This window comes from Aspergillus nidulans, chromosome III, assembly GCF_000011425.1.
Source record: "Aspergillus nidulans FGSC A4 chromosome III".
Taxonomy (NCBI): domain Eukaryota; kingdom Fungi; phylum Ascomycota; class Eurotiomycetes; order Eurotiales; family Aspergillaceae; genus Aspergillus; species Aspergillus nidulans.
In genome coordinates this window covers 2,376,854-2,389,061 of record NC_066259.1, presented here as the reverse complement: position 1 = coordinate 2,389,061, position 12,208 = coordinate 2,376,854, and the positions used below count along the sequence as shown (strand labels likewise).

At 51.1% G+C, this 12,208-nt stretch overlaps 3 protein-coding genes across 3 annotated transcripts, besides 1 other annotated feature; 1 reads left to right on the top strand and 2 right to left on the bottom strand.

The window, feature by feature from the left end:
* Positions 1 to 12,208: part of a sequence feature (contig 1.75 1..213493(-1)) that runs on past both edges of the window.
* ANIA_04324 (bZIP transcription factor) lies at positions 5,212 to 6,109 on the top strand (the record flags this gene model as incomplete). Its single annotated transcript, XM_050611763.1, has 2 exons — positions 5,212 to 5,371; positions 5,419 to 6,109. The coding sequence occupies 2 exons, from the start codon at positions 5,212 to 5,214 to the stop codon at positions 6,048 to 6,050; spliced, it is 792 nt and encodes a 263-aa protein (XP_050467751.1). The 3' UTR covers positions 6,051 to 6,109.
* On the bottom strand, positions 8,229 to 9,562 carry ANIA_04325 (uncharacterized protein; the record flags this gene model as incomplete). The annotated part of the gene is made up of 5 exons (XM_656837.1): positions 8,229 to 8,374; positions 8,405 to 8,483; positions 8,603 to 8,732; positions 9,147 to 9,206; positions 9,420 to 9,562. The coding sequence occupies 5 exons, from the start codon at positions 9,560 to 9,562 to the stop codon at positions 8,229 to 8,231; spliced, it is 558 nt and encodes a 185-aa protein (XP_661929.1).
* On the bottom strand, positions 10,721 to 12,019 carry ANIA_10546 (casein kinase II subunit beta; the record flags this gene model as incomplete). Its single annotated transcript, XM_050611762.1, has 1 exon — positions 10,721 to 12,019. One exon carries the CDS (start codon positions 12,017 to 12,019, stop codon positions 10,913 to 10,915), a length of 1,107 nt encoding a protein of 368 aa, XP_050467750.1. The 3' UTR covers positions 10,721 to 10,912.

The window sequence follows — 12,208 nt, the reverse complement described above, 5'->3', positions numbered from 1 at the left end:
GCGAAGCGCAGATGCCGGGTGCTACAACCCACGGCCTACAGTCTACAGCCTCGATACCATCTGCCCATTCGCAATCATCCAGACGAGCGGGCTTCGGGTGCTTATACTGTTTCAGGCGAGATGGTGCGACATAAATGCAGCTTTTGAAACAGACTACCCTTCTTGACAGCATGTGTCGATCATTCGTTGGCACAAGGTATCGCTCATCATATCTGAGGTTTTATATATGACTGTTTAGGCAATACGAGGGTGCTAATATTAGACAGGCCGCTGGTGGAAGCTAAGTTCTTATTCAGACGGCTAACGATGCCGTCGTTCCATGGGTGCAACGCAGCTGGATTACGTTCGACAACACCCGCTACGCTGGCGATCATTTGTTGTCTAGAAGAGAAGGCTAAAGATGATGAATCAACTCTGACACACCAAAGTCGGAGCAATCAGCAGCAGCCAGGCCATAGTGGTCAAACGCGTGTCAATAATCGTCCCTCGATGAGCTGAAGGCTGCAGACTGCAGACTGCAGACTGGGCACACTCGGATCGACCACCAGATCGACCACCAGCGGTCCTTATTTCTGATTGGGCGTGGCATTGATTTCTCTGCGTCTAGTTTAAAAGCATCCAAGTGGTGGGACAGGTCATGCGAGTATTGAGCACTCGTCCAGAACACAACAGACGAGCCGGGTAGCGAGATGATCAGGATAGTCACCTAGTTTAATGCTCCTTCGCAAATACCTGCAGAGTGCGGATATACTCTGTAAAATCACGATTCAGAAGTCAGATAATACCGTTCCTTGGATGAACCGAGAGCTACCTCCACTTGATACAAAAAGAGTACACATATCGAGAGGGATGCATTGGGTTTATCTCTCTCAACAAGAACTAGGAATGGACTGAAGGGCTAGAGATACGCGGGACAGGAATAAGCCATAATCTACGTGCGATAGCATCCAGTTTGGCCTTACGGGATACCCGGAGTGGTCCAGTGACTTTCTGAATCCAGACTGCGGGAGACTGAGGGGCGATTCCAGAGTGCCAGAGCATAACAGAAAGACGAGTGTTTCAGTACCTGGACCATTCCTAAACTGAACGAGCCTCCCTTGAATAGGAAGCTGTTTATCTCCTTGTACATGGATTTGCTGATTTGCAGGAGACGCAGTAAAACGCTGAGAGAATTATGGAGACGCTACTTCAACAACTCTAGCCCAACCAAGCATTGGGTTATCTTAAGGAAGTAGACCAAAGCCGCTTAAGCCTAACACCCGAAGTTATCTCTCTTCAATGATATGCCAGGTGTTGGTTCGGTCCTGTATATATCGTATCACTGGGCCAAGGACATCAAAGATAGTGGCTTCTCGCCTTCAGATGGACAATGATTCTGGAGTCTCCTAGTTAGAGGCTAAACTGAGGCTCTCGGATTTTGTGAAAGGAAGAGGAAAGCAAATGCTTGATTAGAAGGAATGACTAGAATATAGCGGAGTAGTCAGGAGAAACGCATTCATTATTGAGTAAGACGCGCGTGTTCATGGACGTAGCATGGGGTTTCTATAACAATATCTTCAAGCTTGCCCATCTGCGCTAAGACAGTTCACGCAGAGAATAAACAGAAAATCGAAAATCCCCTAGACCAGCTGAAGAGCTGAAGGCCAGGATTGCTCATCTTGCTAGTTTGACGACGTCGGAGGGATCTATATTGGGTCTGATGTGGCTGGGTCTGGTCAACAGGAAGGAACAAGTATTAGAATAAATTAGGTAGTGTTGATGCAATGTATTGATGCGGACGTTGATAGTAGCCACGTGAAGCCCGCCAGGGACCGCATAGGTGGGACTAAACCAACACAATACCTTCTCCTCGGCCCCCAGCACCTCCACTCACCACGGACGTAGATGCTCAGCCTTCACCCTCGAATCAGCAGTCATCACGACGGGAGTTGGTGGTAGCTTTCCCGCTCAGACAATTTCCATGGTGGGGGCCATGCAAACCCCATACGACGCTCCGCCATTTGATCCCGTGTCGAATCACAGCAAGGCCGGATGTTGATTGATAATATCGGCGTGCTTACAAAGAAGATGGATTCTTATGGATTTGCATAGACTCGAGAATGTAAATGCCACACACGGATTCATTTAGACAAGCACTATTTCGGCCCTTCCCGGCCGGATTAGAATCTGACCGTTCATGCTTCACTGCTTCTAGAATGTTTGCTGAAACTTCGAGTCTGCTGACCGCATGCTCTGTGAGCCCTACCAGAGAATCCTGTCGAGCGGCTCTTGTCGAGTATTTTGTCTGGATCCGGCCCGCAACTACCAGGGAGACCCAGCATGAGGATGTTTCAACTTGATTTTGATCGGAGAGCGCTCGCGTTCGGAGTAAAGCCTCCTCGTCTACAGCCAGTCAGGCAGCCGCTTGGGTTACATGCAAACCAACAGCGTATGTTGCTGGGATCTGCACTGGCTATGAAGCTTGCCGTTTGAGTCCAAGTCAGGCGTCTGTTATATTGCAGGCCTGGAGTCATTGCGTGAAACTGGCTCAAAACGATACTATGATTGGCCCAGCTGCGGACTCCTAGAATGGTGCGATTGGAGTCCTTTAGGCGGGCTGGCAGTGTCAAGTACCGTACTAGCTTGACGGAATACGCGGAGCTTGCGAGCCGGCCACTAATGATGCTGTAAGACTACTGTTGGATTCTTCAGCCCTACTAGACGGCGTCCGCTAGTGTCCCTCATCAGCTTATCACGAATTTAAACGTCGCCTCGCAAAAAACGTTCTCCAATTCCTGCAGCCGGTTCAGCGACCCCGAGGTGTGGTCAATAGTGTCATCAAACGGTCAGCTGCAGGGTTCTGAGGCTCATATGGAACAGGCGGACTTTCAGCTGAACGCGTGTTTACAAGGGATGTGTCCGGCGGTATGACGGAGATAACGTTATGCCGCAAGTCGTAGAACATACTCTCCCTTGACTCAGCTATTGGCGACAACCACACCATCAACCAATAACTTTGTCGAATTATCACATTAAAATAGCAACAAGCCGGGACCACGAGCCAACTGGCATGCACACAGCTTGAACCACGAGTTTCATGTCATGGCACGGCAGGTCGGCTCAGCAAGGAGCCTGGGGCTGAGGGCATTCTGGCCCCCGCGAGCCGACGTCAGCCACGAGCAGAATTTCACTTTGGCCTGTAGCGCATGATCCACATGTACAGACCTTGTCTACATTGAGATATTCACTGCTCGTCGCGAGAGCCATGGCGAAGGAGACCTGAGATAGGTTGAATGTTGCCATTAAATGTATGATACGAACCATTGAGGGAACGCCGGGCATTTTGGACCCCGAACTCCTCCCTACGAAGCACAACACCGGGGACTGGATCTACTCCGCCTGCGATTGCGTATCCACCCTCTTGGAGAGTGAGATCTTTATCCTTAGCCGGGGTGCCAAGATCAAGGGGTGCAACGTGGCCGAAATCGAGACCGTGCGTTTGGATAACTATGGCCTGTTTTCTCGCCGCATCTCAGATGCGCGAGGTCATTCGGGACGCCCCCAACTTTGGGAAACTGAGAGGCGATTGTGGTTGGCCGAGAAGCGGATTCTTCATGTAAGGTGGGTGATACATACCATGACCCATGGCCCATGGTATCCCAATCATAGCAGTCGTTGCCCGCAATTTGTCATGAGAAAAATCCCCTAGTTGGCGGAAACTCGCCGCAATTGAGAGTCACCGGGTTTCAAATTCATGGATTCGAGCTTGCACATCAATAACTCCGGAAACCGGACGGGACGAGCGAGATGTCGCTACTATCTCGCGGAGGAGCCAAGCTCCAGGATGTTTTGACCCGAGCACTATGGTTCGTCCGATGGCCAAATCTTTGCAGGGCTGCGCGAACCTGAGAAAGACTGTTTCGATGCTATTCCTGAGAGCGGTAGGCGATGCAGTCTTCTGGCCTAGCCTATTTGGGGTCGCATTCGGCGCCGCCAATCCCAAACTTAGGACCCGGAGTATCTCAAAATCGATATTCGATGGCTCGCTGCATCCTGGCAACGTACTCTGGGTTTAGCTGATACGCGGATGTGCAGGAGGAATCTGGAATTTGCAACAGGTACAGCTCGTGATTCGAAGGATCAACAGACAGAAAGTGTGATATCTAAAATATCACTGTGAGAAGACTAAATTGTGTGTAACTGGGTGGACGACTCCGTACAGAGTCGACGAAGGTTGACAGTCAACCACTTCGTACACCACCCAGTCCACCCAGTGCTCGTTATTCCAGCCACGCACTGACTGAAACGGGACCCGCTCGCTCAGGATTGCTGCAAGTTGGATCGGAGCTGGAGTGACTGTCAGTCCGATCCCACAGCAATCCAGGGTGCGCGCGCTAGCCGCTTTGGTCCATCGCCCGGCGCACTCGGATCGCAGCGTACTCGTTCAGCCACGAGCCACTCTGCGACCAGAAAAAAGAAAATGGAAAACCCGAAAAAGAAATGAGAAAAGGAAAAGAAAAAGCAAAAGCAATAGGCTAACAAAGGAGAGACTGAAGACGGTAGCAACAGAGGAGCGCCGACCTAGCCTGATCCCTATCTATTCTTATTCTGTACCCCGACAGACCGAGATGGGATATACCATGGCTCAGCATCGCAGTACATTGCCCAGTGTGTCCGCAGTGTCCGCAGTGCGGACACTCTGTGCAGCCATGGTCCATGGAGAGGATTTGGCATTACGGCGGCCAGTGTGGAACTTTCCCTTGAGCACAGCCGGTCTACCACTCTGGACCAGGCCCCCTACTTGAGGCCCCCATACGGAGGTAAAAAGCGCGCTCGGTGATATCGGGCATCCGGGGTTCCGTGCATGGATTGCAACAAAACAGCCTCAATGGGAGTGACGCAGCCTTACAACATGTGGCCGTCCTAAAACGGATTAAAATAAATCTGATTTATTCGACTGCACAGATTGGCCCTCTATCTCAACGCCCGGTTCAGTCGCGCTTTTCCGGGGCTTAGCAACAAATATTCGTTCCAGTGAATAAATACTCGCAATGCGCCTCTGGGCTGGCTTTCGATTCAAACCTCCACCAAGCCTACGGAGCTGGACTATATAGCCCCTTCCTTCTCGTTGCACTCAGCTGTACTGCTTTTGACTCCTTTTGAAATCATACTCCCTCTCCTACATTACTCCTCCCAGCTCATACTTCTCGTACATATTTACCACCGTCCACAATGCATCGCTCCAACGGATATTCATACTCTACAAGCTCAAGAAACCACGGCACAAGTAGTGCATTTAGTCCCAATGCCAACCCGAACGAGGACTGGACCAAGATCTCTGATCTTGCTGAACGGCGCCGTATCCAGAACCGTATTGCCCAGCGCAATTACCGTACGTCCTGCCCATTACCGGCTCTGGACGAGTCTAACTAGTGACAGGCAAGAAGCTGAAGCGCCGTCTGGAGGACCTTGAGAAACGCGCCGCCTCAGCTTCAGAATCTCCAGAGCGGACTCTGGAGAAGCCAGAACCGCCAGTTAGAATGACGGCTAAGTCTCGCGCAAAGCATGCCCGCGCAACCAAGTCTACCTCAGACGTGCACGCCCCTGCTTCAACAGACCGAGTCTCATACGACAGCTACTCCGCGCAAGAAGATCGGGGGTCGATGTTCTCATACCAGAGTACGCGCCAGCTTTCCACGTCGCCGCCGCCCATCCTTTCGTATCCCCCATACTCCTCTCTAGACCATTACTCCCACTCTTCATACGGCAGCCACCTACCGTCATACCACTCCTACAGCGACGTCGCCTACCATAACGATTACCCGCCTCCCGTGCCCTCTCTTTTCCCGCTCTCAATGCACGGCGCTGGCTCCGCAGCAAAGAAGTACTCCTCCTACGGCGACGACGACATCATCAGCCCGTTCAACATGAGCTACGCCTCGATGGCGGGAATCGACCTCTCTCCGCCGCAGCACCACCATCACGCGGAGAATAGTAACGTTCCTGTACATACCCATACCCTCCCTTCCATCAGGGCGACGTACCCGCAGTTCCAAAGCAGAAGGAGCTAACGCATTCTCTCTTTCTTCTCGCCAGATGCCAGCCTTGTCGCAAGGATACGGCGACGATCACTCTGAGAGCTCGCCCTCGACTCCCGCGGAGTTGTCGCTGCATTGCCCGTTGACCCCAGAGTTGGAGCGGGTGTCGGACCGGGTCTCCTTGCATCCTGCGTACCCCCCTCTACTGTGAACTCTTCCTTTGAATCTTGACGAATTACGACTCTTGTTTGCGGTTTTTTTTTCGCGGCTATTGCTCCTTCAACACGTTGTGCAATAGCACCGGCTGTTATCTTTTTACGTTTACATTTGCGGGCTAGATGCATAGCACTCGGCGTTACTTGGTCTGGTTGGAACTTGGAGACTGGACTAGAGACTGGAGTATTTGGGAAATTGTCCACAACCCCTCTGATCATTAGTAGACTACAATCCTGCGTTTCCTACTATCACTAATCTTACCTTCAGACTTAGAGTAGACAACAAAATTCCCATCTTATCGCGGACCATAACCGACACATTAACATCAGCGTTGAACGCTACTATACTAGATCCATCTAAATTGTACGAGATGGGGCCGAAAACCGATCAACCGACCAATGACAGCCGTTTTGGCCCCCAAATACCGCGCAGCCATGGCACGTTGCCTAGCCTCCTCATTCGGTCCCTCGTATACTAACGCAACGGTACGGAGTAAAGCAAGCGACTACTCCTCCAGCTGAACCAAAAAGATCTAACCGTCGGGAAAAGTCCGCCGTGGAGCGCGAGTGGATCTGACTCGTGGAGACAGGAGGCTGTACAGACATCCAGAACGGATCCCTAGTTCGATGGATTAAGGGACTCTTTTGTCTTTGTTCCCGGTGACTGTAATCTGTACGACGGAGCTTAGAGAATCCCGACCGCCCGAATTTACCAGCTCTGTTCCCTATTGAGGTGTGACAATTTAATATCCAACTTTCCTTTTTTCTCATTCGCCCGGATACCAGCGGACGGCTGCCTGGGAGTGAGTAGGCATAACTATTCAGAAAGACGCGGACATAAGTCTCTGGACTCAGGAGTTTAGTTGTTACCTCCATAGCCTATCGACAGAGGCTCCATCTGGCCAGTATCCACGGACAGAGCGTGCCGGAAACTAGGAGTGTTGACTCATAGTTAGTAATCCTCGTTTTTCGGATGACACACGCAGGCACAGGGCACTCCAGCGATCCGGCACCATCCGCAGTCCGCATGGAATACGACTAATCTATAATCTTGGAGAAATGATTCTAGAGCGACGGAAATCAGCAGACTAGGGATGGCGGGCCCAGCAGCTCGTATAATCCTGGCACCGTGGCATTAACTTGTTTGGGTATTGAGCTCGTAGCTCAGCCTCGTTTCATTGTGACTTGGATCTCGTCGAGGTTCCAGCATCTCGTCGGGCGCCTTTGAAGCTTGACGAATAATCCTAATCCATGTCATGATTAAATGGCTGGTTTGCAGATCTCGGTTCGGAGACGGATTCGGATTCGACTGAAGCCGAATGAGACGTGACTGTGACAGTCTATCCTGTTCTGTGAACTGCAGCAGGGGGTTCGCGAACGTGAACCCACTGCTGCGCCTCGGGCGTACCGTGAGCCCGTGACGCAGCTTGCCTTATACGGATGCATTGGAGTATACGATTACGCGAGTACGGAGTTGTGTAGCCCGTTGTTGGCGCTGCGAGACACCTTACTGGGTACCCGCGCAGTATCCTAGGCGTGTCTTAGGCGTGGGCTAGACGTATCTTAGGCGTACCTTAGGCGTACCTAGGCTAGCGGGCTTGCGAGGTCGCATAATTGATCCTCCTCAACAGCCACAGACGTCAAGTCCTGGCTCGCCGATCAGTCACTGCAGGTAGAAATTAGGTGCTGAGCTGAGAAGAGTATTCGGTGACAGGTGGATTAGTTCGAGGCTCGGTCGGCCAGCCGGACGAAAAACTAAGGCTTATTCAAGGTCGTGGCGCCAGGCATAAAATTATGTCGCGATTAGAAAGCGCGATCGACGAGTCCAGAATCTAGATTGGCAGATTCCGACTCCGTCCGGCTCCCTGATCGAGGATCTGCGCGGCCGCAGCTGTCGGAGTTTTGAATAACGCCGACTCGATAAACAATCATCAATTTATGTTCAATAATCAATAACTCTCTTCAGTCATTTAATCGTGGGTCCAGATTGCCTCGGTCAAAAACCTGGGCGTGCAACACTGGAGCCCAAACCCGGCGAAACCCGATGGCTTGTGACTTGCTGGCTCGTATAATCAGAAGAATCCCACCGGCTGGACGAGAAACGAAGATCAAACAGTTGTCGCTTGGCGGGCATGCCATCGGCTAGCCTGAAGATTACAGTACAGTGCTTACTGTTTTTGTAGGCCGCTTTTACCGGAATTATCTTGCGAACGGGCTCCCATTCTCTGCCAAAATCTGGAGATTGCCTGTTCTGGAAGGTACTCAATGTATAGCCCGGGCGAACAGCTATGTGTGTATGTATTGCCCATACTCCTGGTTGGTATTGAACAGGCAGCGCGCAGACGCGCTGCTGCCTGTATATGCACGCACCGACGGGATATTGCCAGAGTACGCCTTCATCGCCCATAACCAACCCATGGGGTGAGGTGAAGACCAATCGCTTGCGTAATGATACGACTGTCCAGTACCGGATTGAGCCTCAGCCTCGTGGATCGTCGGACTGGTAATTGCTTTATCTGGCTAATTAGGTTTGATCTTGCGTCGACTGTGCTATGAAACTGCCACGGCCATGCAACCTACTACCACCAGGGCTTGTGTTTGGTCTTCTCAACGGTCTGGCCTCGTACTTTTGCGTGCCCAGCCTGATAGCTAAACCAGCGCTAGGGCGCGACAAACAACCCATGACAATGGCAGAAGGTTGCCTTTGGTGAAACGAGGGGAGAAAGTTGAGCATGAATCACCGGGACTGCTTCCGCTATTCGTGGAGCTTGTTGAGCAACAGAAGTAGGTTCAAGTCTCGTAGGACGTAAGTTATTGAAAACTGGTAGGAGGGCATCAGTATATTGCGCATGACGTCCTATCATTCCCATGCGGCAAGCCTCATTCTCTATACGAAACTTCTGTGTTGACCTACTATTCCTCACCCGTCCAGAGATGATTAGGATCAATGGCCCGCCATATGCCAATTTGATTGCTGATACTGTGGCAAGTATGTGGGAGTCACTGCCTTTCTTGTTCGCGCACGCTCAAAGAATGTACCTGGTGGTTTCGTCCCCAGGATTCCACACAGTTCTCTACGTCTGCAATCCCGCGCTGATGCTTGGGTAGCTCATTCCAAAAAGTTGTCGATATGTCTCGTGCTGCTAAATAACCGACGATAATGAGGTGTACTCATTCGTGAACATACTCAGTAAACATAAGCAGGGACTGCGGGTTCTCCAGGAGCTGCGCAGCTGTAGGTCTATACCAATGTTGGACGGCTGTTGACCATAACAGGCGCCTGGTGAGCCAGCCCAGCGGCGAACAATGAATAGCCCGAAGTAGAATCATCTTGGTGCTTCGAAGAACGGATTAATATCTTGTTTGTACACCAATATATCGTCCGTAACCTGCAACCTACCAGTTTGCAGCACGGATGAGTCCAGTAAATGAGGCATCATCGTTGACTCGCCGAAGACTTGTGCACAAGACAATCTCCACTGAGAGACCATTAGGCAGATGTCAGCCTGTAGGCTCGCTGTGTCATGTACGCCGACTCCGTTGTTGTTCACCTTGCCGCTGGAATAGAGCAAAGATGCTCGGCAAGTCCGTTCACATTACAGGGCGGCTGTGCTGAATTTGAAGCCGTGATAGCCATCTTTGTAATGCGCATTGTGAATTCGACTGCTGCCAATACTTCAGCTGTCTCCTCATGATTCGCGTTGGGATTCCTACAGCAGACTGCTCGACTAGTTTGGAGCAGAGAACGCATAGTCTCCTCACAGGAGGACTTCCGTCGTCCAGGGTACGCTGTCGTCTCAAAGAGTGCGGATAGGCCTCCAGTCACTGCTGAAGATCTTAGGCCATCTTGGAGAACTGTGGCATAGCAGCTAGAGCCCGGTATACTCGGTCATCTTCGAGGAACGTTATCGCCGGGAAGGAGCCTTGACAGAAGATACCTGAACGTAGTCTTAGTCGAGAGATATACAGCATTTAGAAAGAAACCCAGAGATCAAAAACAGGAGAAATAAGAACCGTGACTATAATGCTAGACTATATACAACCATTTACATTCAAACACGTATCCAGGGTTTGGAGGTTCGATTGTCGCTGCTCCAGGCTCATGATTAAGGCACAGACACTCCGTCTAGCCTTGATGCAACGTACCCATCAACGTCGACCTTCCTAGCCAGACAGAGAAGAATAGATACCACAAGCAGCTGAACCACCCAGCTGGGGACTAGAGAGGAGAGCGTGGCCCGGATACTGAGGGACTGAATATCAGTAGCTTTGAAGACAGTGGGAACAACCATGTAATGTGCCAGCTGGAAAAGTGCGCCATTCCGGGCTTCACTTACTCGTATCGCAACCCAAGGTGATCCAAGGTCCAATGACCGAGCACGATTGTGATGGAGAATCCCTGGTATGCAGAAGGACAAGGAGTGGAAGAATGAGACCAAAAACACATACATGTTTTACGTCAATGGTATTATATCCGTACCTGTTTTCTGTCCATGTATTGACTGATTAAGGTATAAATTAACGCAAGGCGCCTTGATGCAGGCTAAAAGCCCAGAAACATTGAATGAGTAATAAGTATGCAAGAAAGGAAGGTCACTGAGTAGAACTGTGTTGGAAGGTACTTTGTAGGGAAAGAAGCTGTATGTTAAGTAGCACAGTAATCGAAAAGTAATAAATAAATCAGCCGTCCACCCCGTTTATGTTCATCTGGTCTGGGTTGTATCGTCGCCGCCGCATTGGGGCCTTTTTCCGTTGCGCAATAGCCGAGTTCGCGTTTTGTGCATTATCTTCTCCCATATCTGCGTCGCCGTCGTCATCGTAGTTCTGTAGTGCTTTAAATCGAGACATTTCGTCCAGCTCGGTGATATCTGCTGGCTTCATTCGTAACCACTTCATACGCGGGCCAGCCCGAGACCGCTCTGAAACTCGAAAACCGTAGATGCGCGATTCGTATACCCTACCTTCTCCGAGGCCAGGGCAGAAGTTGACCGTCCGCACGCCATTGAGCTCTACGGGGTATACAGGACGGGGTGTATCAGATGTAACTTGATTGCTAGCGCCCGCTGAAGTAGTTGTCGTGGTCGTGGTCGTCGTGGCAGTCGAAGGCAAAGAGGCTGAGCGCGGTGGTGATATGTTTGACAAGGGCGCATCAAAACGGGGTCCAATCTCCAAATCGGGGAACGTCATGAAGAACAAACAGCCGAATGTGGTGCCGAAGAAAGCACCATCGACCGAGTGAAATCGGCTGTTGGGAGGCGTATACAGGTCCTGGCAGCTAGGACAGAAGAGCTTCACGGTCTCTTGGCCTGGCGTGTCGGAACGGCCCACAGGAAGCACTTTGCACCCATTGCAGTGCACTCGCGGGCAGACTCCGAAATGTTGCAACTCGTACTTCTCTAGCATCTGCTGGATACCGGGACGTGAAGTGATGTACCGTTGGTGGATCAAACCGTAAAGCAGCTCTGCAGAGGTCTCGATCATACTCAGGTCGCTTGCAACCCTTGTGTGTCTTCGCTCTCTTCGGTAACCGGGCGGCTTCTCATCACCAAGTATCTCATCCTCATCTTCCTCCTCTTCCTCCTCTTCCTCCTCCTCTTCATCCTCTTCAGGCTCCACGTCCAGTATCATTTCCAAGGCTTCCTTGTACATCGGCACCTGAGACTGCAGCCCGGTCAGATTAAAGTCGTCTTCAATAAAATCTTCCGAGACCTCCGCGAAAAACTCGTGACCCATAAGCTGGCAAAACGAGGAGATCCATGACTCCGGAGCGCCATCGGACGACGACATATCGAAGGAGTCGGACGGAACGGTAGAAGACGGTGTTGATTCAGACAGTTGACTCAGATCCAGCCTATCTAGGCCGTCGGCCAACGCCGAGCCTACTTCTCTCGACACGGTGCTGGAATGCAATTAGACAAATCGACAAATCAAAGCTAAGTAATGCTTCGTGGGTAACCAGGAGACCAACAGCCTGTT